The sequence below is a fragment of the Clupea harengus genome, chromosome 25 (assembly GCF_900700415.2).
Source record: "Clupea harengus chromosome 25, Ch_v2.0.2, whole genome shotgun sequence".
Classification (NCBI taxonomy): Eukaryota; Metazoa; Chordata; class Actinopteri; order Clupeiformes; family Clupeidae; genus Clupea; species Clupea harengus.
Window position 1 is genome coordinate 11,967,697 of NC_045176.1, and position 27,647 is coordinate 11,995,343.

General features: G+C 44.8%; 1 protein-coding gene across 2 annotated transcripts in view; it reads left to right on the plus strand.

Moving 5' to 3' along the window:
- LOC105898478 (phosphatase and actin regulator 1) overlaps window positions 1–27,647 on the plus strand; it is a 50,291-nt gene extending 22,644 nt beyond the window's left edge. For both annotated transcript variants that reach the window (XM_031562996.2, XM_031562995.2), the window contains exons 3-12: window positions 11,389–11,469; window positions 14,408–14,611; window positions 16,265–16,616; window positions 18,541–18,755; window positions 18,966–19,122; window positions 22,986–23,041; window positions 24,301–24,362; window positions 25,108–25,248; window positions 26,871–26,947; window positions 27,354–27,647. In XM_031562996.2, the coding sequence (XP_031418856.1) occupies window positions 11,389–11,469; window positions 14,408–14,611; window positions 16,265–16,616; window positions 18,541–18,755; window positions 18,966–19,122; window positions 22,986–23,041; window positions 24,301–24,362; window positions 25,108–25,248; window positions 26,871–26,947; window positions 27,354–27,369 (1,361 nt within the window). In that variant the 3' untranslated portion in view covers window positions 27,370–27,647. The remainder of the gene's footprint in view (window positions 1–11,388; window positions 11,470–14,407; window positions 14,612–16,264; window positions 16,617–18,540; window positions 18,756–18,965; window positions 19,123–22,985; window positions 23,042–24,300; window positions 24,363–25,107; window positions 25,249–26,870; window positions 26,948–27,353) is intronic.

The following is a 27,647-nucleotide window of genomic DNA, read 5'->3' on the forward strand; positions in this document are numbered from 1 at the left end:
TCATCGCCTTTGCACAGTGGGTGTCTGTGCTGTTACACACTCAAACAAGGTTTTAAGGAAATGGATCTTTTGTTAGCTTTATGTCAGGAGTTCGTTAGTATATTACCTATATACCAATTCCACTGATACATTCATTACATTGTGAAATAATTTTACCTTGACTAAAGTCTTGGTGAAGCCATTAATACATTTGTATGAATGGAGTGCTATTTGCAGAAAATCCCCCCCACCACTTGAGCTCAGGATTGAGGAATGAGGAATTCAGTTATGGCGCAAGGTGATTGAGACAGAAGAGAATTGATTGAGGGAAAGTGCAGTGGCCTTTGCCAGAGCTATTTTAAGGCCTTTGATGCACTGGTTCACTGGTCCATGGCGGTCAGTGGCAGGTTAAGAGCTTGCTTTTTACAGGAGAGGGTGACGGGACTCTGCACCACTTTGTTGATCTTGGTTGACAGTGCTGAGAAGTTCACTCGTTGTCCTGAGTGCATATACCACATGGCTTTTATTAAACCCTGGATGTTGGACCCCTTGTGTAATTTGCATCTGTTCTTAAAAAAAAAACTTCACTTGCGCAACTCCAATTATTCCTCACATCCTCATTTTGTACATCTGTTAGGAGAATTTGAGGACAATTTGCCTCAGGAGAAAATGATTTGGCTCATAGAAAGGATGTATAACCTTTTTTAGCATACGAGAAGAGATGCTTCAGCACACCTGAAATGATTGGCATGAGGAGTCCTGATGTGCATTCCTGGTTGTGGATAGCCTCAAAACCACTCATTCTCTTCTTTTTTGGCAGATTAAATTTGGAGATTAGTATGAGTGACTTACATTTCCGTTTGTTTTAGGGATTTAAGCAACGGGAGCCCAAAGGTCCTCTTTTAGATCCATATCGAAGCACTTCAAATGCTCTTAGCTGTTTTTTTAAATGCCATAAAACTAGGGCAAATTAATTCAATGTTTTCCTCTGTCACAAGTTAGAGTAGTTAAAGCCCTAGTGTTGCTGGCTTTTTTTTTTCACTGAATGTCACTGAATGATCAGAGAAAGCCCTCTTGGCATTTATGCCAAAGAGACTTAAAGCCACACAATTAATGTAACGGCTGGAAAATGCTTGTAATCATTTTTCTATTACACCAGGCGCCTTGGGCACAAGGGCAGCAAAACTCTTCTACTTCGATGTCAAGCCTTCCAGGACCTCAAACAGAAAAAACTAAAAATCGATTCAGCTATAAATTAGGATTCTTGATGTAAGCAATTCTTGAATCGTCTGACTAAAAATCGATTGGCCCTTGTTGACTATCTACAAAATAACTTGGGATTTGATTTTTCAAATGGCAATGGCATCTCCTGGCTAGGGCATACATAAGGTTATTCCTTACTTCGAGGGGTTTGTCACTACATAACTGAAGGTCAGTAATAGGGAGGGAAAGTAATAACGTTGCCCCCCTGGTGGTAACGTTCCTAACGCTGGGCGAAATGAATGGGATTCTTCATAGAGACATTTTTAGAAAAAATACAAATCGAAAAGTTGGTAGAATGGATTCCATGACGTATGCTTTGTGAAACGTTATTGATTCTGGAAAGTTTATTTTCAGCAACAATTTTAGTAGTTTCCAATTTTTTGTAACAAGGTTATAAGGAACTACAATGAATGTCGTATAGATGACATCACCAGTTTGCGCACCTCACGAGAGGATGTTTAAGGCACTAGAGCTGTAACGTTACGTTTCATGAGAAACCGCGGGGTATGAGTTAAGAGTTGACTGTAACCATATCTACCACTTTAGCATATTGGCAGCAACAACTTTATTTTCATAGGACAAGAGAACAATTTTTTTTTACAAAAGATGGGGGGTTGACCTGCTTTGCAATCTTTTATTTTTTTTGTCCTTTGCCAATCACACCACTTAATAACTTCTGGTCTCAGCAGGGGCTGTCATAACTAACACATCTTGTAGAGACAACTTTCTCAAGTTTACCCTGGTGTGCTGAATGATGAATCCCATTTCATCATAAATTGGAGGTGTGTGGCTGATTGTTTGTTATTAGCATTAGTAACGCGAACTTAAGAAACATTGGTGCATCCCAGAAATCAATGGGCAGTGACAAAATAACTAACTAATCGTGGATGCAAACAAAAGTAAGAGGAAATATGTTCCTATATTGCTTCCTGCATGAGGACCATTGTCTCAGCTGTATTCTGTATACTTCCAGTATCAAAGTATTTAAGGGGAATTGCAATAGATATTGAATAAGCAAATAAATATAAAATATCACATTATCTATATAACTAAATATGAAATCGGGACGTCTGCCAGTTTACACCCCATATGGATGTGCGTATGGATAGCTGGATTACTGTGCAGTTGCTCTGGTGAACAGAAATTAAAGTGAAGATGTCAGGTTTATGTCAGGCTCTTAGGGTGAAATATGGATGTCCAGTTGGTCCGGTCAACTCACAAAGTAGCCCAGGCCAAACGAACTCTGGACTTGTGTCTTGTCATTCTGGTAGTTTAATATTTGCCCTGGTGTTTCATATCAACTGATTGCCTGTGACTCAGCTCCTCACATTGTAGTTCCCACAGCGAAGGAAATTAGATCTTTATTGGAATATTAACACATGCTGGTCCTCCTATTATTAGGCTAGAAAGTAACTGGTGTACTTTGTGTTTAATTAGCATGCTCCAGTTTTCTTTCCAATTGTAGACAAATAAGTAGGCCTACACAGTAAAGGGGAGGCTAATGTGTCAAATCAGTGGAAGAAATAGGCTAGTTTAGGAATGATGGCTCGTTATGGGAGTTGGGGGAACATCAATAAGAGAAGAGACATGCCAGTATGTGTTGCCCAAAACCACTGCTGTGTTCAATTCAAACGGAAGGAAAATGGATAACATAAATGGGCTACATCCTCAGTCAAGACCAACTACACAGCTCCTCTCTAACTGCAAACATTTGATCCCTCTTTTGTTTATATGATGGATGTTCCAGTTCTGTACTTGAACCTGTTTTGAGATGTCTTGCCAAGACCTGCTTCGGCATTACGTGGAGAAAGTCTGGCAAAGACATCACAAGCCTTGATCAATAGAGAGTGATGTTAAGGAGCTGACACCCGGGTTGATGCCCGTCCCTGTGGAGTAAATGGCATTCAGGCAGCATGCTGATGGAGTACTGATGACATGATTCTTTACCTCCACTCATTCTCTCCTTCACCTGCCAGTGTTTTTTTCAACCGGACTGATGGAATATTGAACCTTTGTAGCCACTTCATGTTGTTTACCATATTGCATATTTGCTGGTGGTTTATTTTGACATGGGATGGAAATGGGGTTCTCCACTTGCTGATATTTATGCTGACATCTTTTTCAGTCTGCTTCTTTTTACTTTTATTTTTGCTTAATCACCACATTCGTTTTAAGTAGATAGTAGCCAGACTGTTTTGCTATTATTTATTTTGAAGAATGTCTAATCCCATCTGACCTGACCTGATCTGGTTTTGTGTTTTAGGGCAAGGTGTGATAGCCCAAGTCTAAATGGCTTACCATTACATTTGTTGGCAGTTTGTTGCTCCTCAGGTGTGTGTGTGTGTGTGTGTGGCCTTTGAGCTGCTGTTTCTAGGCAGCGCTGTTGTGTGTGTGTGTTGAGTCCTCCTCTGTATATGCATGTGTGTGTGGCCTTTGAGCTGATGTTTCTGGGCAGCGCTGTGGGAAGCAGAGAGCTGGTGCTGAGAGTGCAGATGCTGCAGGTAATTGTGGGAGAGGAGAACACAAGAGGATTAGGTCAGCTGCTACTGGGGATGGCCGGTGAGAGCAGACTGTGGGGCTTATCTCACAGCAGTACACCACCACTCCCTGACAGCTGTCTGTCTGTGTGTGTCTGTGTGGTGTGTGTCAGTGTGTGTGTGTGTGTGTGTGTGTGTGTGTGTGTGTGTGTGTGTGTGTGTGTGTGGTGTGTGTGTATGTGGGTCGTCATTGGGAAGGAATGGATGGAACAGAGCGGTGGCTGATCTATCCAATGGAATCTGTCTCCCAGAAGTGGATTTGATGTATTTGTATCCATACAAATACCCTCTCCACACAGGCTGGAGAGGGACAGTCATCCTCTTTAACTCCCCACCCCAGGCTGGCACTGCAGTGACACTCTTTTTAGCAGTCTCAAATTTCGGAATTATTTCACACGCACACTCATACCCACACGCATACACACTCACACATGCACGCACGCGCATACACAAACACACCTTCACAGACACACATACCAGACATTTTACTTATTTTTACATCAGTGTCAGCCAATGCCTTTCTTCATGACATGCACGGCATGAGGTATTGAGCGTGGCTGGGAAAGAGAATCACTCTTTTAAAAGCCTCAATTTGCACGATGTACCAGAGGGAAGGAAAGAAAGCTGAATATCTAGGTCACTTTTCGGCTGGATGTGTCGTACTTAGACCAACAGCATATGCTTCACAACACAACTTGAAAGTGCCTTTGATCACATGCTGTGGTATAGTACCATATATTACTCGATCCTGCACATGATTTAGACTTCTCATTATGTTTTCATCATTTGGTTTGACATTAATCTTAATGGGGACTGGCTAATGGGAGTAGTGAACTACATAGAATTAAACTAGTAGTTTAACTACATTTTGCAGTAGCTTGCTGGTAGTTTGACCAGGTAACTACATTGTGATTGAAGTAGTTCAATTACTTCTTTTTTGTATAGTTAACTAGTGAAACAATTTTGGTCCACAAAAGGGCCTGTTTATTTGACTACTAAAATGTTTTAGTTGTAGTCAGATAATCCAGATTTGTTTGACAAAAACAAAACATCCCTTGCTATTTTGTCCTTATGAAAAACCAGAGCTGACATTCCTTGCACTTTCCCATGAATAGGTTATGTGTAACCCGTGAACAAGCAGGCACTTTTTCCAATTAACTCAATTGTGGCATTTTTCGCTGGCATAAATGTGTTTTTTTTTTTATTTTTTATTATTATTATATTTAGTTATATATCATTATATTTGTATCGCATGTACATTGTCAATTTGATCATTATTTTACAAAGTAGTTACAACTACGTTTTCCAAGTATCTTTATTTAGCCAAGCCAGGGTAGCTTAGCTGTGGTTCAACTTCTTCCAGCGTGAAGTAATTGTTAGCTTGCTATACTACTCACTGGTTGGTGTAATCCTCACTGAGGCGCTAGTCTGCCTCTTAGGGCTGTGCTCTGGACCGTCTGAGGAGGTTTTGGGCACCAGGAGGATGGCTGGAAGAGAGCTCACTCACTTACACAGGACACACACACACACACACACACACACACACACACACACGGTGAGAGTGAAGAGTGGTGTACTAGAACTGTCGCTCAGATGTGGTGACCTTGTTAGCTGCAGGCTCAATAATGAAGTGTGGAAAAATGAGGGCAGGAGTGTTGACCCAGCTAACTGCTCTAACTGGTGTCTCTGAGGGTGCCCTGTGTTGTGTCTGAACCTGTAATGCTTGTAGTGTTTATGCACCACTGTTTTACAAAGCCTTTCAGCCAGGGATTTTGTTATTTATACCCTATTCCTCTCGTAAAGTAAACGGTGTATAACGTCTCAACAAGTGATTGGAATCATATGAGTACATTCATTTAATTAGTGTTTAGATATACAACAAACAAACCAGTATTTGGACTTTCACATTGTCGCTCTAAAGACAAGGGCAATCTGGGGTGGTAATTCTATTTTAAAATCCCCATTTCTATGTCTGTAATCAGTAATAATAAGTCCAATAGCCAGAAGTCCAGTTGGTGCCTGTTGGAAGGAAGGAAGAAAAGAAGTGCGGAAGAAAATAATTTGAGGGGTGAAAAGAAAAAAGGGAGGCAAAAAAAAATAAAAAAATCACAGCTAGCTCTAAAATTTCACATATTTCTGGAGAAAACATTTTGTAACCACACATAATCTATTAACTGATGTATTTGGTAACATGCATGCCTTAGTTTGTTCTCACTTCATCTTGCCCTTTATGGCAAGATGAGTTTGGCAGGGATGAACCTGTGGATACTGCAGGTTGATTGGTTTACCGACAGCAGTGTTATGCAATATGTCCTGCTGTAGCTTGCCCTGCACAGTTATGTCATAAATCCTTCGGTAATTGCTTCTTTCATTTTGTCCTGTTTAAATGTAATCTGACTGCAGGGTTAGTTATGACACAGACCCAGACTCTTGCTCTCCCTTATTTGCCGGTATGATGCAGGAATGTCATTCTGAGACACAATCGTTCACTGACTGGCTTTGTGTCCATTTAAACTCTCAAAAGGTTTGAAGATATTCTTGTGCTGTTTGGTGAAGGCAATAATAACATGAGTGGAGAAGCTGACAGGCGTGCTGTTTGCCCCATGGCTTGTGTTAAGCGTCAGGGGCATTCTAATTAATTGTTCACATAACGAGCCAGTGAGTTAAACGCTAAACACATAATCGAACAGGTTTGGCAAGTACCAACAACATTTGTAATGCACGTTTAATCCATGAGGGGAAATAAAGGGAAAATAGGGAATTTTCTCAAGAAAATAACTAATTAAAAATAAGTTATGAGTGAGTGAACTGTTTGTGCATGACTGTGTGGAGAAGGTAATACGTGTAGGTTATGTTGTAACCATGGTTTCCACAATTGAGAACCTAGACGTTCCCTATCATGTTGGTCACGAGACCCTGCATCTGAGTTGCTATGGGAAAACAATCGCACCGCACCGTGTGCATCTGACCATGGGCAGCACAATAGCCGTCACATAGCCTGTCCTCTATGGCAAGTCTGAATTAACAGCGACATTAAGCACATTATGAGCGAGTGGCACTTGAGAAACATCCAGGTTATAAACTGCACAAAGCAACACAGCCATCGCGTTCAGGCTGCTCCTGTTTGCCCTGCGGTGATGTAGGTTTTCTCTGCTATGCAGATGTAGTACTACAAGGCTTCGAGAGCTAGAGGGACTTGGACTTCTATGGTGGCAGTGCCAGTGGGCACAGATGAGAAGCCGTGGAATCTTCTAGCGGAGGCATGGCCATGTAGCCAAGGTCCGCGATTCCATCCATGTTCTTGTATGCAGACACGCCTTTCACAGGGGCCCTCGCCGTGTATGGCGATTTCCATTACCGCTTCAGTTCCTGGCGTACTTCAGGGAAGAAGGCTCTCTGATCTCTCAACATTCTACCCGACATGGTGAGGGCAGTCCGTGGCTGGCGAGTGGGCCCGCTTGGCATAGTCCATCTCTTGGCACCCTAAAGCACTCGGCATTAGGGTCCGGACATAAGATGGCGGTGCCGCAATGGCACCGTTTGTCCAGCATGGTTTGTTTTCTTTTATTGAAAGCCTGGGCTTCGAAAAGAAACCAGAGTGTGGTTAGAGAAAGCTAATATGCTGGCAACCCTCCGAGCTCAGTAGCGGAAGAACAGTGGACCATTTAGGTAGCGAGCCACAAGAGTTTATACAGCTTACAGCTTACAGCATACACACAGGAGGTGTTGAGTCACGCTGAGGGAATGAAGAGGATGCATACATACATGGCACAGGCATTTATAGCTGTGGCGCGAGATGATGTGCGTGTCTTTGGCCAGTTCATTGGCGCTCGATGCTGTACAGCCTCAGCAGTTTCCTTGGAAGGGGCTGATTCCCATAGCTTCTCCGACGCAGCGTCTCTTGACTTGACATGAATGGGAACTTTTGGTAGTCCGCATCCTTTTAAAATAAATAAAGTTTGTTGTGTCTCTCGCATCTGTCCTGGCTAAAGGCCAATATAGGACATGACCGTTAAAATTGCTGGACAGGCCTCTGTGCCTTGATGTATTATTTTGTCCTCTGCAAACAAAAAGGCCAAAACTATGTGGTTATTTATTCAAACATTTCATCGAGTCAACATGGTCGTGGTTTTGGCAGTATCTGTTTTAAACAGTTAGTCTGTTTCTTTTAAACACTCACAATTCAAAATGCTTGTTGACATTTTTACTTTGGACCTGCTTTTTTATATATTGCATTCTGTCTATTCAGTCATAATGTGTACTGTGGCACTGTTGAGGTAGAGACACAGAGAGTGAGACAGAGAGCGAGACAGACCGTGACTTCCACTCCTCTCTGCTTGCCTGATGATTTGCCATAAGCAGGTTCTAGACGTTAAAGATGGATGGGACTTGTGACCTTCCTCTGCCAGGCGAAATGAGTACACATCATCCTGGGAAGACATCCCAGATTTTCCCCAGTCTTGTATGGAAGCAATGCTGTCCTTCCTTGGACATATAGACTCAACGGTCTTATCCGCTTAACATGCTGTATGGAGCTTGGAATCTTCTTTTATTTAAGTTAATTTGGGCTGGTCCACTTAATCCATAGCCTCATTTTGTCAGCGGGACCAGCTGATGCAGAGCAGTGCACAGACATGAAATAGTTTGCCAAATAGTTGTCATGTCAGCCAGTCTGATGTCCATTGTCTGCCAGGTTGCTGCTGATTTTTGAGCAGCAAAAAGAAGTCTTGTCCTATGACTCACACCTAGACAGACACACACACACACACACACACACACACACACACACACACACACACACACACTCACACAAGACACGCAGAGACACGCAGACAGAGACACACACTCCCAACTGAGAAAATCATTTCGTGGGGTTGTGGGTGACACACCTAATTAAAGTGCCCTCACCAATATCGCTGCTTAACCACCACCAGCACCAGCAGCAGCAAAGAGAAAGCGATGGCCTTGTAGCAGCCAGCCCTGTGTGGGGAAAGAGAGAGGAGAGCTATTGATCTGATGCTGGCACCCACTCACATACACCCCCTTCTCTCAGGGCTCTAACACAGAAACATCACCATGCTTATGCATACACACAAACACACACACAATCACAGACATAAATAAACACACACACACACACACACACACACACACGTGCTCATATGTCAGCTGCATCCTCTTTGTGTTGAGGTACCTGGTCGTGCACCTGTCCATTTAACCACACAGATGGTCTCTTTAAACCCACATCTAATAGTTTGTGTTTGGTGTTATGCATGATTTATTATGTGTAGGATTCTCCCAACCCGTGATTGCAGCATTGGTTTGTATCTAAGGTCTCTGACACCCGACTCTTGGCGTCACTTCCTCGCTGCTTTCTGAGGAGGCGTGGGAGAAGGAGCTACTTTCCCTTGAAGCCGTAGACGTGGCATTGTGGTGCGGTATGGTGTGAGCTTACTGACGACGTCCGTGCCACGGCACAGATGATGCTGCTGCTGCTGCTGCTGCTGCTGCAGAGGATGTGTTAGGTGAAAATTCACCCTAGTTACCTCAGGACTCCGGAGCTGCATAAAAGTATATTTATTAGACAGACAACAATTGCAATTGGGCTCACTCACAAAACAAGGATGAAAGTGAAGCGATGATAAACACATCGCACAAGGTTTATATAGACAGAAGTTGAGCGTTCAGCACGGATAACCACGTGGTGTATTTCTGACGTCCGAGCAAGGATGGAAGTTTTGCAAGGTCGGAAGAAGCACAGTTCGAACCTTCTTATCACTTCTGGTCTAAACATGCTCTTGTACATGTGCAGACTAAGTAGCACCTAATATTCTAAGTTACACACACGCAGAAACACAGAAAAGCCATGTTCCTGCTTACATAAGTACATGATTCATATAAGGTAATTAATAATACAAGGCACTTGATTATTATATTCTTAAGTCATTAACAGTGTTTGGAAATTATCTCCATCAGGATGCTCTTAAGCTCCACGGTGACATTTCCAGTTCCTGTTAGCCGCCTCCACCGGCGATCCCCTCTAATGGCTTCCACACCTTGACAATTGTGATCATAACCCCCAAAATGGACCGCCATGGCCCAATAAACAGGATGACATTTTGAATCGGCGTGTGTGAGTAATCCATTCTTCTGCGTGGCTGATGCGATGAACTCTTCTCGCTGAATACAGACGTGGTGCTAGGCAGCAGTGGGTAGAGACCTCGTTGAGGCTGTTTTGAAATGCAAGCGTGTAGGATGTGAGAGATGGGGAAGGGGATTTTTTTTTTTGCGTTTGGGTTTGGTGATTCAAACTCCAGTGTAGGTGTCCATAGCCACCATGCCTTGAGAAGTCCCATTTTCGAAAGACAAGGTATCAGCCGCAGAATCTGAAGCAAACGTGCACTCGAGGGATCGTATATACCATGTTCATGGCTTCGAGGAAGGAAGCACTTTTACAGTTTTACACATAAGCCTGCTTGAGCCTGTTTGAGCTGCTCTTGTGTGTTGGTCATGTGCTGCGTACCTCTCACACCTTCTGTGTTCTTTACACACACACACACACACACACACACACACACGTGTGCGCACGCTGTGTATTGAGAGCTGCTCTTATGCCTGATTCTCATTTCACATTCTTAATTGGTTCCTTTGCAGGGGTAGCTTTTGAAATGACTAACATCACGTAAAACGGCCCCAGTTCAGCACAGCACGGGAGAATGTTAAGTCCCTCAACTGTTTGAGCCTAAAAATAGATGGGAGCGGTCGCGCTGGGACATCTAGCTCGTTTAGAAGGCGTTTCGCCAGATAGAATGGGGGGGGGGGGGGTGTGTGTGTGTATTGAAACACCTGCTATCCTTTTGTCATTCTTATCACATGAAAGTGAAGGTGTTAAATCTTGCTCTAACCTCACGTCCAGAGATTGCGGCTCTGGTGAATCCACTGAAGGGTTTACATGATGGAAAGAGAACGAGGCTCCGTGTCTCTTTAGTGGCCCGTGCAGTATTTATGGAACTGTTGGCATGCATTTTCCAGCTAATGTGCGATATGCAAAAGAGCATTAAGGAAGAAAGAAATGCACATAAATTAATTCTCTCTGTGTCTCTGCTGGTGACTGCGGTTAAAGCACAGCAAGACATCAACTGCCATTTTATGTGAAGCGCTCTCTCTAATGCCAGTAGAGCAGCGCACTAATGCTGAGGGTTTCCTCAAAAACAATTATTTTTGTTGTGTGTAACATCTAGAAGTGACTGATGTCTTTAGCATTGCATGCAGGGGGCTGCAGTATTAAGCTTTAGGTTGAGTCACACAGACTGTTAGGATTGTGTACAGTGCCCTAGTTTCAGCAGTGCCTCCTTAAAATGTGTCAGAGGAAGAAAATTGATGCATTAACACAATTGTAATTGTAAAGGCCCTGTTTGATGGTCCCATAGGTTCAAGTGTTGATCTATCTTGTCATCAGCCTGCATTCACACAAGTGAATTGCTTCACTAAACAGAGGCAGAGGCAGAAGCCTTATTGAGTCTTTCAATGCGGTCATTCTAGAGGTACCACGGCAGCTTTTACAGCTTATCCTTGACGGCTCCTTTCCCCCCCTCTCCTCTTTTCTCAGCTCTGGAGAGGAAGATGTCCATGCGGCAGAGCAGAGAGGAGCTGATCAAGAGAGGAGTGCTGAAGGAGATCTTTGAGAGAGGTACGTTTAGTCGCCACGTTCGAAAGCTGACTGCTCAACAAAACCCCATGAAGACCCTGAGACCGTATTCATACAGTTGAGGAGATGACCACAACCTGTATGCCAGCTAAACCCAATCCAGAATGCCATCTAGAAAAATGTCATATCCTGTGTGTGTGTGTGTGTGTGTGTGTGTGTGTGTGTGTCTTTCACTGCTGTGTCATCATTTCGTTGGGAAAACCACACCATTAATAATGTGAGAGGGAGAAAAGAAATCCTTTATATTTTGGATTCATAACACATACTTTAGGCCCATGGGAGGGGTCCCACAGGGAGATGATGCAGTAGCCTCCATCTTTAAAAAGCAGATACAGCTCATGCTTTCATGTTTATCTAGGAATGTGTGTGTGTGTTAACAGTGATTCACCAACTCCGTTTCTTAAACAGGGAAAGGAACCAAATGAGGCAAACACTGGGTATTTTTTTTGGTCAAAGATGGCCGAAAAGATGTAGAGCAGTGGGAAGAGTTAAATGATAACTAAGGGTCTATATGTACAGTAGATAGACCACATGCACTTTAGATAGACAACATGCACTGTAGATGGACTATATGCACTGTAGATGGACTATATCATCATTGTTTATTCAGGGAGAATTGACCGAGCACAGGGCTCTTTTGCAGCAATGCCCTGATTGAGGCTACATAGTACATATGTACTTGCCATTGAAAATGGCCTTTGTTGGTTGTTCACTATTCCACTTTCACCAAACTGTTTGAATCGTTTGATATCTTGAAAATTCATGGCACGATTGCAGGTTGTCCAGGTAATGCTTTTATTCTGAATCACTGTCAGTTTGACTGATTGGGGATTAATCGATTGTTAACCTTCTCATTTGTAATGTTTTTTTGTTGTTTATTTTTTCTTTTTCCCCCTGTCGGGTAGCCTACAAAAATGTGTTAATCTTCTATCTGATTGGCTTTAAACGCCTAATCAGCTTATGGACTCACTTGAGCTCGTAGTGGGACAAAATGTTAGATTGTTGGACTTGCAAACAACAGCCACTCTAAAGATTTACTCCACCAGAGTCAAACTTCTGTGTTTTTCGAATGTAGTCTCTGCAGTCGTTTGTCAAGCAAATGGAGCGCAGAAATTGGCAGTGGACCGGGCCCACAGTTCATGCGTTTCACGCTGTTCAGTGTGCACGCTCTTCACTGAACATGTCTACTACATTCAGAAGAACATCCTGGAAGAAGCATCAAAAAGCAACCAATGAGAAGACTGATGAGACTGTGCCCTGGAAAAGATGTGACATATAAAAGATCACTTGTGGCTGTAAAGGTTTTAGAGGTTTGTGAATGTGGCTGTGCCCAGCTATCACTCACATCATGAACAGTTGCGGTCCATTTCGGGGCGTTATGCCGTTGCACGTTTCCTGTGACTGGAAGCAGGTGCATCTTAAATCAAACACAAGGAGCTCATATTGGGTTCTGGGAAAAGCCTTGCTGTTTACTGTTCGTCTGGTGCTGTAGCCCACAACTACACACACACACACACACACACACACACACACACACACACACACACACACACACACACTCACAGATACAGAGTCGAGGGGTGGGTCGGAGATGTGTGACCATCTCCTCTTTCTCAGACTCCATGGCCTTTGGAACAAAATAAGATGGGAGGTTAAAGTGTGCAGCCAGCTGGGTCAGTGCCCTGTATGTTAGATGGGGACAGGACAGCATCATATCCAGGGGGTCAAAGCACACAGACGGGCACAGGAGCAGTAAGTAACACACAGGCCAAGTCAAAGTCATGTCCTCCCCTAATGCCCCTCAGGAAAAGTTCTCACAGCATTATTAGTGATGAAATAGGGGCTTCCCTTGTTTGTGACAAGTCCTTTTGGGGGTAAGGTTATGGCCCAAATACATTAGTAGTGCACACCAGGTTTTGGAATGATGTAATTTCCATGTTGAGTGTGGATGATGTAATTTCAGGCTGTCATGGAGTAGAAGTATGTCCAGTAGACGGTGGGCTGAGTGCATGTACCCTTGGCTAAGGGCGTCTGGTTAGCGTAGAAAATGTGAATTATGTGCAGGGAATTTGAATGGAACCAATCTCGCTCAGGCATTGTCTTTTATCCTCACCTTCCTCCGCAGGGATTCTATCTGGTCTTTACCAGCTTGTCAAGTTAATTACGCTGGAAAAAAAAGATTGAAAAAAAACATCAAAAGGACACCACTTAATGAACTAATGTTGCAAATGGGACTTTTTTTTTTTTTTTCCCCTCCTACCCTTTCAAAATGTCTTTGTGATAACAGCAGCCAAAAGCTCGGTAATGGACTTTGTTTTGCGTCAGCAAGTGATCTGATGGGTTTTTTCAGCAGATCAACCTTAAAGTACGCAATTCCACCGAGACTGCATTGAGTCAACCTACTCAAAGCATGACCATGTAGAAGTATAGAATGACTGTAGGCAGCATTACGTGCTGCTTTGAATTGAAAGAGGCGGCATCATCATCCTTATCACAAGGCTCATAGGCGTGCTGGTGACCATTTTTGATGAGATTGTTATGCATATCAACGTTCTTCCTCACTCAACATGACCTTGATATCAAGTACATAAGTTAGTATGTTGCAGTTCAACCACATGGGCACTAATTCAAAGATGGTTTGGTTGGATGAGTACATGGATCAACCCAAAACATTTGTTCATTAATGCTTTTAATTAACTTACGGCAACAGTAATGTGTCCATTGCTGTCCTCTGATTCTGCCAGTATGTATGATCATTTTGCAATGTAAAATAGGACAGCCTCTGTGTCTCTTCACCATTTGTGTTCTTTGTCTGGTAGTAGGTGCAACCTAGGGGTCATTACAGTGGGTGTGAGAATATTTTATTCAGTGTTGACTGTTGTGGTTTTAAAATAAAAATGTCTCTTGTGTTGAATTGCAGCCAACATCGACTTCCGGCCCTCCATGGAGGGCAGTGTGTGTCCTCAGGACTCCTCCCTGAAGCAGACGGTGATCCTGCCTCCCAAGAAGTCTGTGGCTTTCACCGGTGACGTTCAGGACACGCCACCTAAGCCCCCGCTGTTCCACAAGCAGCCCCCGGCGATCCCCCCCAAACCCTTCTCTCGCCTGCCCAATCACAGCACAGGTGAGCCTGACCTCAGAGGAGGAGGAGGGGTGGGAGGTTTATCTAATAAGATGAGGGATTGGTCTGACCCTATCTGGCCCCTCAATGGAATTCAGTTACTTGAATGAAAAAAAAAAAAAAAAACTTTTTCAGACCATTCAAACAAGGCACCGTTTTTGATCATCTTGACTAAATGTTCTTTATCTGTTGTAGGGAGTGAAAGCTAGTACTGGTCTCTCTCTCTCTCGCTCTTTTTCTTTTTCTGTCACTCTTGCATTCTTTCTTTCTTATTCTGTCTCTCACCCCTTCACTGTGTGTGTGTGTGTGTGTGTGTGTGTGTGTGTGTGTGTGTGTGTGTGTGTGTGTGTGTGTGTGTGTGTGTTGCAGATGGTCTCTTTGAGATTAGTCTCATTAAATCCCACTTCAGCCAGCTCAGCAGGACTGCCTCTTTCTTTTCTCTCTGCCACTCTCTCTTACCCTCTCCCATTTCTACTATGAGATTTATTGTCTCTTGTGTTTTTCCTATTTCTCTTTCTTTCTTTCTTTCTTTCTTTCTTTCTCATATCTGTATTATAATATGTAATATCTTCCATCCATCCATTTTGGTCATGCTTCATTAACTGTAATATCTAGTCAATACATATTCTGATTCTATTATATTCTGCTTCTGGTTCCTGTACTTCCTTCCCTGCCGTTTAAGAGACTGGCATTAATAAATGGATGTACAGTAACTCAGCCCTGACACACACACAGCTTCTCACATACAGCTAATGTCTCCACCCCTGCTTTTCCAAAAACAGTCAACAGTACAAACATCATGGTCTGCACTTTCACTAGTTCAACAAAATTATGTGTTTTTTATATACGCATACGCGTGTGTGTGCGTGTGTGTGTGTGTGTGTGTGATATCAATATATAAAGACGAGCAAAACTAAACAAAACCGTTTTTTTTGTAGACATTGTCATTTACAGTAATTCCCTATTATTGTCGAATTTTTGAAGCCTAATCTCCTAAAACACTCTAAAATGAAAGCGTACCTGAAAGTCCATAAACCTGACCATACACACTACTGACAAACACTCTGGCGGTAATGAGCGTGTGAGGGTGTTCTCCCCCCCATCAGTGGCGCTGGCTAGTGCTGTGAGGGCACGCTTCCTCCTGACGGCTGCCTGGCACCATACCAGCGTGCTCTGATCCGTAAATTAGCTCGGCATAATGAGTCCGTTTTGGTCAGTGGATCTGGGAAATGGGTGAGCGCGTGTGGCGCTCGGGTCACCCGGTCGGGCGTGTGCGCCAGTGGCAGAGGGGGTGGCGGTAGCCTCCTGCCAACTCGTCCCCCACGTCACTTGCCCTTCCATCATGCTTAGCCGTCTTAGTCGGTCGTGACGCACCTTGACAGATATGACGAGTGACCTAGCTGCACACGCTGATATAACGATTGCTTAATTGACGGCTGACGGTTCATGTTATCTTTTGGTCGTGTTTAGCCGTGATGAGTGGGATCAGTTCAGGTCGCACCGGTGTGGGCATTTAAGCCCCCCCCCCCGAGAGAGTGAAAAAACTGTTATTTACTTCAGCAGTGGATTTCTCACTGTGTCTGACTGCTTTATTGATCTCTGTCTCTCCCTCTGTCCCCTCCACCTGTCTCTCCCTCTGTCCGCACGGTCATCCAGCTCCAGAGTCTTGCCAGCCCATGAAGCTGTCCTGTATGCCGGGCAAACTCTCTCCTCCTCTACCTCCCAAGAAAGTGATGATCTGTGTCCCTCCCGGAGGTCTGGACCATTCATCCTCGCCCATGTCCCTCTCCACCTTCACCCATAAATTCCCCTCGGGCCCCCACGGCCTGCCCCTGCACCACGTCACCATCGGGGGGCACCCGGTCCTCTCCGGGCGCGGGCACCCGCACCAGCACCAGCACCCGCACCCGCTACAGTATGGCACCATGCCCACCAGCCTGCACCCGCCTAGCCGTATCATTGAGGAGCTCAGCAAGACGCTGGCGCTTACCATGCAGCGGCTCGAGAAGTGAGTGGAGATGTGTGTGTGTGTGTGTGTGTGTGTGTGTGTGTGTGTGTGTGTGTGTGTGTGTGTGTGCGCATGCGCATGTGTTTGCATGCACTTTCGTTTATTTTTTATTTTTTGTGTGAGTACCATTTAAGTGGGTTTGTGCATTACTACGCTGTTACTACGCTGTTAGTGCATTACTTTATATTTGCATGAAGCCATCTGAAAGAATTTCTCTTCCATGGACTCATAGTCTGGTAAAATCAAACCAGGTCTTATCTTTGCTCATATCCTTCCACAGATCTGAACCCTATCGCCCTGGTGGTATCGGTTCAGTAGCAGCAGGGATGGGTTTTTAACGCTTAATGTGTGGACACAGGTGTTTGAGGACAGTGACTATCTCGGTGTTTGCGTGTTGGGGATTGGTATTCAGTGTAGTTATAATAGACATCGCGCAGTAAGGCACGCTCTCCCGTACTCCATGGCACCGTTCTCCCAGAGCTGTAATGGGGTCAGGCTCGTGAGGAGGTGACCTAGCTTCCCGCACCCCTCCACGGGAACAGACCGGCCCACTTTAGCCGAGCGACGGGTGGAGGTATACGCAGCCGCAGCTGGCTCGAATAGGAGGCAAACGCCCTTTTGCCACAATCCCATTGAAATAGGATGAACGTCTTCCTTACAAGATGACATGCTTACACACACCTGGGCCCTACTCCTCAGAGCCCCATCATCACACACAGCTTGTGAGTCATCAGGTGAAGGGAGAAAGGGATGAGGGTATGACTCGGTTGTGTGTTAATGATGGCCTCCAGCTTGCGTTGTGATTCGGAGAGAGGATGCTGGAGATAGGTAATAATTGCGTAATAGGGAAATTAGTCAGACTTGAAAGGCTTTTTAAATGGCGGAAGTCCTGAGCAATGTGTGTTTTTGCGCAAGATTGAGCACAATTACTGAAATACTTAACAGATTTAGAGTGTCACCTAATTAGTGATTACTTTGAAATAATGCTGCGGATTAATTTACTAAGTGATAATGTGTATAGAACAGAATAAAAGCTAGACTCAACTGAGAATGAATAAGATCCAAGTGCCTGTTTGAGAAAAAAAAATAATAATTAAAATCCAGAATCAAATAACCATCATTCTATGAAATTTATTTTGATGTGTGTGTGTGTATATATGTATGTATGTAAATAAAAAGTATTCATCCCCTTGGATGTTTTACCCTGTTATTTCTTTTATAAATCAATCAAGGGCAATATAGTGATGCGTCATATTATTTTGGTGCAAAAAGCTCGTTTATCCTCGGTTGACAAGGTGTAGTAATTAAGACTTGAACAGTGTGTCTGCGAGATGATGGTTATGTGTCTGAATGTGAAGCGTGAAGTGAATGCAAAGTTTGAAACATGTGGCCGAGTGACTGGTAGGTCCTGTGCTCTGTTTTGGGTTATGTCAATCTGTGAGTCAGGCTCTTAATTCCCTGTCATGTTTCACTGTGCATGCACTTCATGCAACGGACATCAGTAGCTAGAAAACATAATCTCATGTGAATTTCTCGCCAGGGAAGTATTTAGTATCTAGTATTATTAGAATGTTGCCAGCAGTGGAGCTGTTATATAAGTATGTTGTTTTGTTACCTCTTTGTTACCATCTCCATTATTGTATGTATTTACTGACACTTAAAGGACATACCTGGCTGGTATTGAGTAGTGTTACTCTGACTAAATATAGGTATGTATACAGTACATTTCTATGTACTTTGTCCTCTCTGTAATATTGTAGCCTATGTATTGAGAACATTGCCTCTCTCATTAATTACTTCTTGTCTGTTACTGTTAGTCTGTGTGATTTTGACTGGCTCAGTTTAATGGACTTGCATGTCTTGCACCTAATCCTGACTAAGATGAATCGTTTGTTGCTCTCAATCTCTACCTTCCCCCTCCTAGTTCTGGGCTGCATGGCGGCCCGTGTAGCCTGCTGGAGAGCCGGCAAATCCCCTCCGCGGTCATCGACTGTGACGACGACAAGGAGAATATGCCAAATGAGTCCGACTACGAGGACTTGCCCAGCATGTACAAGGACGAGGACGAGGAAGACGACGACGAAGACGATGACGAGGAGGAAGACGACGACGATGACGATGACGACACCCTCTTCACAAGTAAGCCAGAGCGCGGCACGCCTCACGCACAAGTCAACCACTGTTCCTGGGTCAGATCTGGTCACATCTGACCATCTCTGATCAGAGACACTGGTGTCTAGTCATCCGCACAGCCCACACCCCATGCTGGGGGGGGTGGTCAAGAGGAAGTTCCCGGTGTTGTGTAGGATGTTTCGCCGCTGACGCCCCCATGTGACGTGTCTCTTCCAGGTTCCCTGGCGCGGAAGGTGCTGAGGAAAGACTCGCTGGCCATCAAGCTGAGTAACCGGCCCTCCAAGAGGGAGCTGGAGGAGAAGAACATCCTGCCCATGCTGACAGACGAGGAGAGGCTGGAGTCCAGGCAGCAGATTGGGACCAAGCTCACACGGTGAGCACACACACACACACACACACACACACACACACACACACACACACACACTCTGTCACTCTCATTCACACTGGCACATGGACATCATGCTGGCAGACTAACTCCACACCCACAGGGCTGTGTCATACCCATATCTACCCACACACACAGACAAGAATAATCAGATGGTGTGACCAGTAGTTACTCATGTTCCAGAGGACACCAGCTGTGTTGGGTGATCACTTTAAATGCTGACACTTTAGAAACCACACACACACACACACACACACACACACACACACACACACGTTATGTCTTTATCTCAAAAAAGAACTACTTCACTGATTATTTCAGGCCTCTTCTTAAAGAGTCCAGGCAGTTGTAGTACCTGTCTGTGGACATCTCCAAGGCTACCACATACTGGCATCAGCTGTGTAGACCTTGAGCAGAGGGATGGAATGACTAACAGCCACTAATTGATATTTAAAGGGTTTGTAGCTTCACGTATTAACATGTAGCTCACTTCCAAAATGTGTGCTTCCTTGGGCATTCCATTTTTGAAGACACATAGAGTACGCAATGACACGCCGGTGAATACATTGCTTTCTTACGTTCCCAGTTTGATTAAATTGGGTTTGTCAGCCAAATGTTTTTTTTTTTTTTTTTTTTTTGCATTCTGAGAGGGTGGCTGCGATTTATAGCTGTATCCTCTAATCCTGTTGTTCCTTGCTATGTCAAGCTCCCCGCATACAGCACACCATTCAGAATTTAGGTCAGAGAATTCATGAGTGTGTTGTTGCTCATGGTACACAAACACACACACACACACACACACACACACACACTAAACACCAATCATACAAAGCCTTCCTATGAATTGTGCTCAGTGAAGGAGCTGAAGTGTGGGCGACCACCTGAACTACCCAGCAGCAGCAGCAGCAGTAGGTGGATATTGCAGGCTGCCTCCCTCCAGTGAAGATGCTGCTGAGCGTATCCAGTGTAAGAGAACTGCGGTAGAAAACTGAGCCTCCTCATGACTTAAATCTCTTCCACTAAGCTGACAGGCTTTGATGTCTTCATTCAACATACGTGTGACTCATTTCTCTCCACCCTGGCTGAATTAGCCACGCTGACGGCTGCTGACGGCTGCTGACGGCTGCTGACGGCTGCTGACGGCTGCTGACGGATGCTACCGAGCATCAGCCTCTGTCACCACCACCACCACAGCCTCTGTCACCACCACCACCACCACAGCCTCTGTCACCACCACCACCACCACAGCCTCTGTCACCACCACCACCACAGCCTCTGTCACCACCACCCCCCCACCACCACCACCACCACAGCCTCATGAATACCCCCCCCCCCCCCCCCCCCCCAGAGCCATGGGCACTAGCTGCAAAGAGAGGTACCCAACTGACCCAGTTTCAGAATGGTGCAGCAGATCCCTCCCACTCGTTCGTTCATTCTTTCTTTCGTTCTTTCTTTCTTTTTCTGTCTTACATCGTCCTCTCTCTGCCTCCTGCAGTCGTCTCTCTCTCTCTCTCACTCACTCACTCACTCACTCACTCACTCACTCACTCACTCACTCACTCACTCACTCACTCACTCACTCACTCACTCACTCACTCACTCACTCACTCACTCTCTTTCTTTCTTACATCGTCCTCTCTCTGCCTCCTGCAGTCCTCTCTCACTCACTCACTCACTCACTCTCACTCTCTTTCTTTCTTACATCACCCTCTCTCTGCCTCCTGCAGTCATTTTGTGTTTCATACAAGAATAATATTGGTCCTTTTAGTTTAGAAGTCAAAACCAGTGCTTTCATAAAGCTAAACCATCCCTTGAATACATTAATTGATTCATGTATGTTTTAACATCCATGTTTTAATCCTGATAGCAAACTAAATGTGTGGTTGTTTCTTTTTTTGTTTTTGTTTTGGTTTTGGTTATGAAAAGAAACTAGTCAAAAAAGTCAGCCTCCCTTTTTGGCTCCCTGATGGTGGGAGTCAAGTCAAGTCAAGTGGAGTGACATTTATTTATAAAGAACTTAAAAAAAAAAAAAAAAAAAACTGAAGTTGTATCAAAGTGCTTTCCAGTTAAGGTGAATAAAATGACAATACAAATAAACCAGAATAAAAGTAGAATAAGAGATTAAAAAGGCAGGAAACATATAGGACTTATAAAAGCAATACAAGTGAAAGAATAAAAGACTAAACATAATGACAAAAAAAGTAAAAGAAATAAGAGTGGTTAAGACAAATCAAAATCTAAAAATAATAAAAAGGGACTGGATAAGAAAAAACGAAATAGATCCAAAGAACCTTAAATATGGAGAATGGAACACAATAAAACCACCAAAACAATCAAACATAATAAACAAACAGCATATCAGAATTAAGAGTGAACTTGACTAAAAAGCCACTGCATAAAAGGTGAGGTTTCAATCTTTTTTTTTTTTATTGAATCTTTCTTCACAGGGTAGCCTTATCATTCTTTATATGCAATATGTGTGGCACCTTGTAAAATGGCCAAGCTGTGTTCTTGTTTCTTGCTCTTTTGCTTTCTTGCTTTTTGTCTTGCCTTTTTTTCGGTCTGTCTGTCTGTCTGTGTATGTGACGGCTCAGAATGGCTCTCTTCGCCTTGTAATGTCTGGGGGAAAAAAACACTTCCAAATCCAGGCAGCCGGGCGTCCTTACCCAGCCTTGAGGAGTCCCCGCTGACCCGTCTCCATGAGATTGCAGTGGTTTGATAAGCCGCCATTGTCCCACTTTGTGGTTAAAAGCACATTTACGTTCGTTGTGCCCTTTACTCATATGGCGAAAAAAAAAAAAAAAAACTGCCTTGTGTAACTCCTTTTATGTAACACCATTACGGCAAACCGGCTAAAAGTCTTCAAACGACAGGAAAGACATTGTGTAGTGACAGGTGAGGATGACGAGGGCCTTGAACGAGACTGGCGTAAATGGACGGCCAGCCTCGAGAGAGTAAGCGAGCGAGCGAGCGAGCCCTCACTGTGCTGAGATCAGCAGGACAGATCAGAGATGGCAGTGATGTGTCAGACATGATGTGACGTGACATGATGTGATGTGGAGAGCTTCATTGGGAGGCCTGGAGCTGAGCGAGCTGACAGGGCTGCGCTGTGTGGGGGTCAGGCTCAGGGGGCTGACCTGTTCTCAGTGGACTACAGCTTTTGGTTTTGAGACCCCTTTTTTTTTTTTAAACATATGATTAGTGTCAACAGTCTGTCTAGCGCTGATTTCTTCTTTCTTTCTTTCTTTCTTTCTTTTCTTGTGCTGTTTCTCTTCCTTCAGGTCTTTTTGTCTTTTAGTCTATTTCTTTGTCCGTCTTTCTCTCACTGTCTTTTTGTTCGCTTTTACACCCCAATGCTTCCTACAATTAGTTCTTCAAAGCCTTTTCTCATGTCATGTTGAATCTGCAGAGGGTCTTCCTCCGACGGCTGTACAAAGACACGCTGACAGCCTGTGCAATTTGTCCATAACCCCGGCACTCTCCCCCCCAAATTGCTGGAGACTTTTACGAAGCTTTTGAAAACTAAGATCTGATTGTCCTCACACTGCATGCAACTGAAGGGGCTGCGGTGTGGCAGGATTCATTTTTCCTAAGCTCTTGCAGCTTCAACTGTCACCCATCCCCCTGTCTGTCAGTTTTACTTTCATAACAGCACTTGGTTTGGAGCGAAGTCTGTGGATAAGTGGCAGGAGCCAGCGATACACATGTCACACTTTAAAGCTGGAGACCTTCGGGAAAAAATACCAAAATGACCAACGTTGACTATTTCACATTTGTGTGTGTGTGTGTTTTTTTCGTGTGTATACCTACAGTTAGGTAGATTGCTGTTGTGATTTGTGCTTTTGCAGGAGGTTGAGTCAGAGGCCCACTGCAGAGGAGTTGGAGCAGAGAAACATTCTTAAACGTGAGTGTCACACACACACACACACACACACACAGATCTTCTCAAAAACATAAACGCTTGCCAAATGACTGCCATTCACAGATGAAGGACTCCGCATTAGTTCCGAATCCCTTTTTTTTACCCCCCTCAGTGTTTGGTAGGTGACTGAGTGTAGCTCGTTAGCGGCTCAGTCAGGGCCACAGAAGGTGGGCTGCCTGCAGGAGTCGGCTGTGTGTCGGCTGTGCCAGACTGAATCAGGATGCAGTGCTAGACAGTTAGACCCTCACAACGTCTCATGCAGTCTCATCCCACTGAGCACAGGAGAAGTTGCTAGGCACCCGAGAGGTTGCATATATTAGAGTAGGTAGTCTGTAATAACACACACACACACACACACAAACATAGATTCAGCCTTTTCCTTCAGATAGCTCTTCAACGTGGCCATCGCTACTTACATTAAATGTGGCTGCATGTGGCTGTTGTGGAACTTTAGTCAGCAGCTAGTATCACTAGGAATATCACAGTCAGCATCTCTATACTGCTGCCGTTTATAAACCGCCCTAAAAGCTTATTTAAATATGATCGTAATCGGGTCATGCATGGTGCTCTTCTCTTACTGGCAGACAGCAGCGGATTATGGATGGAATTTAATATCCTGAGAGTTAAAGAGAACTGCAGAGCCAGTTGTGTGGCTCCAGAAGTCGTTGACTTTTAGATGGGCACAGTCTGCGCTCTCAGCTGTCTGTGGCCGGCTGGCCGTCGCATATGTCTGCTGTCAGTCCCCTCTTGACTCCTCCTTGAATGGCACAGACTAACAGTGGCTTTGGCCATTCTGTTTGTCTTCTGTCAGGCTTAATTTTGGTTTTAAAGGCATGTCATTTGTACTTCTGAACTTTTAGTCCTTCGTTATTTAAGACGGCGAGAAGTCTACCTGCCACACGGGAATACAAGCAAGGGAAAGTTTCAATCTCATTTACTTTCAAGCAAATACAGAGTTATTGTAATGATGCAGACGGGCGAGAGGCTGACCAGTCTGAGAGGTTTCTCATGAGGTGTATGAATGTGAGATCATCATCATCATCATCGTTGCCGTTGTTGTCGTCGTCGTCGTCCAGATGCTGCCTCACATTCTAATGTGCGCTGCCAATAAACTGTTTATCCCTACAGCCTTCCTGCAGCCATTGCTGCTTCCCACTCAACATGTTGGAGCTACTGCCACCTCTAACCCCTGTCTGTCTGTCTGTCTGTCTGTCTGTCTGTCTGTGTCTGTCTACCCACAGCCCTCAATGAGCTAGATGAGATGGAGGAGAAGAGGGAGATCAAGCGCAGGCTGTCGCGGAAGGTGAGATGAGAAACAAAGATGTGTGTGTGTGTGTGTGTGTGTGTGTGTGTGTGTGTGTGTGTGTGTGTGTGTGTGTGTGTGTGTGTGTGTGTGTGTGTGTGTGTGTGTGTGTGTGTGTGTGTGTGTGTGTGTGTGCCATTCCAGTGAGGGCTGCTGGACTGTCCCCAGCAGCTCATAGGGAGCATGTAGACTAGAGGCTGGGGGCTACTACACAAATTAGAGAGTAGGTCTCTTACTGATCCACTGTGGCAGCCCGGGTGTAGGGAAGTTTCTTTATCCCTGAGATTATACCATCCTTCCTGACACGCACGAAAGCATTTCCGGCGTGCTACTGGAGTGCATTGCATTAATTAATGGATTTCAGCATGAAAGGTACATGTAGCCAATTTGGGATTGAAGGTCTCTTGTTCAGCTGGCCCATTGGTGGAGATTCAGTTGTAATGTCAGCTCATCTCTCTGATGCAGGTTGAGCAGTAAATATCAATCATCCCCATGATTCAGGCTGAAGAGTCAAATTCATGTGCCCCCCAAGTGAAGGTTAAAGAATGAAGCTGTAGGATGACACTTCAGGGATGAGGCTTAGTAGGTCCCGTAACGCAGATCGACAAGTGAAACTCAGTGGTCCCCCTGGTGCAGGTTAAGGGAAAAGGCTTAGTAGGCCCCGTCATGCAGATCGACAAGTGAAACTCAGTGGTCCCCCTGATGCTGGCTAAACAGCGGAGCTCACTGGCTTGTTTTCTTCCAGTTGAGCCAGAGGCCCACGGTGGAGGAGCTGCGACTGGCCAAGATTCTGATCCACTTCAGCGACTACGTGGAACTGGCCGACGCCCAGGACTACGACAGGCGGGCCGACAAACCCTGGACACGGCTCACTGCGGCAGATAAGGTGAGAAGAGGGGAGGCGACTGACTCGCGTGCACAGGACAGGCCAAACAGAGCAAATGTGGTCAATTGCTCTGGTCAATTGCCTCATCAGACATGTTCACCAGCCCATGTTTGTGTTATTTAGCTGAGCATGAATCCGTGGAAAGATTTTGGAAAAAGAGAGATCATGTTAATTATACGATAAAGGTTTTTTTCCTTTTTTTTTTTTTTTTGCATACCTTCACACATTTCTGTAGTGATAAAATGTGTGAACCTTATGTAATATCTTCAGTTGTTGTCAAGAGGAGTGCATGCTAGCTTGCTTGAAGGAGATGAGCACAACACATCTCTTCTGTTCTTGGTTGATTTTAGTTTGAAGTGTTTTCTTTTGTTAGACTGGATGGTAGCAGCTCTGGCTAAATGTAAATACAGCTGCTTGAAAGTGTGAAGTCACCCATGATATTATTCTTCAGGAGAGTCTAATGGCACTGGTAGTTAGTTGTCTTTCCTCCAGTCCATTGGATCAGTGCCTCACAGTGCACCCGCTCTATGGTAAAATAATGTTGCAGGAACAGTGCTGTTGCAGGTGTTTCTTTTTCCCCCCTGCTGAGTGCCCCCCTTTAACAACATCTCCGGAAAAAAACAGAGAGAAAAGCAAAGCCTGTCTTTTGTGCTCCTTCCCAAAGAAAGCACAAACAATGGCAAGTGCTCCTGGCATTTTCGGCTCACCGAGTTGTGGCTCAGATTTTTAGAGAGCCCATTTTTTTAATTTTTTTATTCATTTATTTTCTGTGAGGGAGGCAGGGTTTACGCTGGGACTATGACCCCGTTGCTGTGGTGATGCTGGCGCTTGCCACGGCTGGCGTGTCAGGGGTCAGCACCTGAGAAACGTGGAGTGATGTTCTGTTGCATAATGGCCCTGTTGATTAAAATCAGGAGAGGAAGTGAGAGACAGACGGAGCCCTAGGGCTGGGTGGCATTCTGTGCCACGCTGATGATGATGATCTGTTCCTCTCCAGTGGTGTGAGAAACCAGGTGGGGGGTGGGGTTGAGCTGGGTTCTGCCTCATCGCCGTCTGTTCCTCAGGCCCCTCAAGTGTTCTTCCCATGCTTTGTATTTCATTGGGAATGTTATTTAGAGAATCACCGTTTTTTTTCTCATTCACATACATACAATATATGTTACTGGTTATTTATACATACACACACACACACGCACGGCTTTCCATGTTGGAATGTAGGGCAGTTTTAGAGGTTAACAAGGAGGTGGCGTTTCCTTTTAGATGCCGTGCTTTTAAACTACATCCATCCAGCTTCAAATAAAAGGCTCACTACTCCCTGCGTCGTGGAAGTACTGCAGGGTCCATTTTTAACCTGTGTTTTTGCGTTTCTGCCCGGGGTTGGAGGGGTGGGCAAGAGCGAGGGGAAAGGCGATGGGCTGGAGGAAAGAGAGACGGCCGACTGTTAAATGGACTATGTCATGAATCATGTAGGTCCTGTGGATGCAGGGAGGGGATGGATGGCTGGCTCGGCTCTGAAGAGAGTGCGAGCGGTGGAGCGACGTCCATGTCTTGAGTTGAGTGTTCATCGCCCGTTTACAGCACTGCTCTGACTGCCGTGTTCTGTTCTGTTCTGTCTCCTGCAGGCTGCCATCAGGAAGGAACTCAACGATTTTAAGAGTAATGAAATGGAGGTGCATGAATCAAGTCGTCATCTAACCAGGTAAAGCCCATGTAGAGCAGTCTTGTATTAGACGTGTCTGTGTTTTTCCTTCTTCCCTCTGTATAACCACTTAACAGTTTGTAAATCACTGTAACGAATCATACAAACAAAGAGCAACCTTTAAGCCCCCCCCCCCCCCCCCCCCCCAAAAAAAAAAAGAACAAAACCATCAAGGACCTGTCAGTTTAGAGTGGAAGGGCACTACAGGATTTATTAATCTTAATTTATCATTCTCCTTAAATGTGTCCTTTCCTTCTGGTCAAAGTGATACTGGTGCTCTAACACTGTTTGCAGAAGTTCTGCGGGACCCATCCTCTGCTCTAGTAAGGGTGAGGTCCGGGTTGTTGTGCTCTCTATATGCTCATTTGTGTATTGCTAAAGCTGTCGTTTTATCATTTGTTTGCAGGTTTCACAGACCGTAGAACACCACTGTCTTGGGAGCTGTGCTTTTGGGCACTTCTCTCCTTCTCTCCATGAGAACCATAAGTGCTGGACGGTTCAAACAGTGCCCGCATCTACAAAAAAGGCCATGTGTTTTTTCAAATGCCTTTGCAGATCCATGAGACTCAGACGGTACTGTCCACCTTTGTCCATGGAGACTGTTTATAGCTTTTGTTTTCCACTTATGCCAAGACAACATTCATCCCAGGACTCGTCCCCCCCACACCAGCCCACCCTAGCCCAGCCCACCCCCACCCCC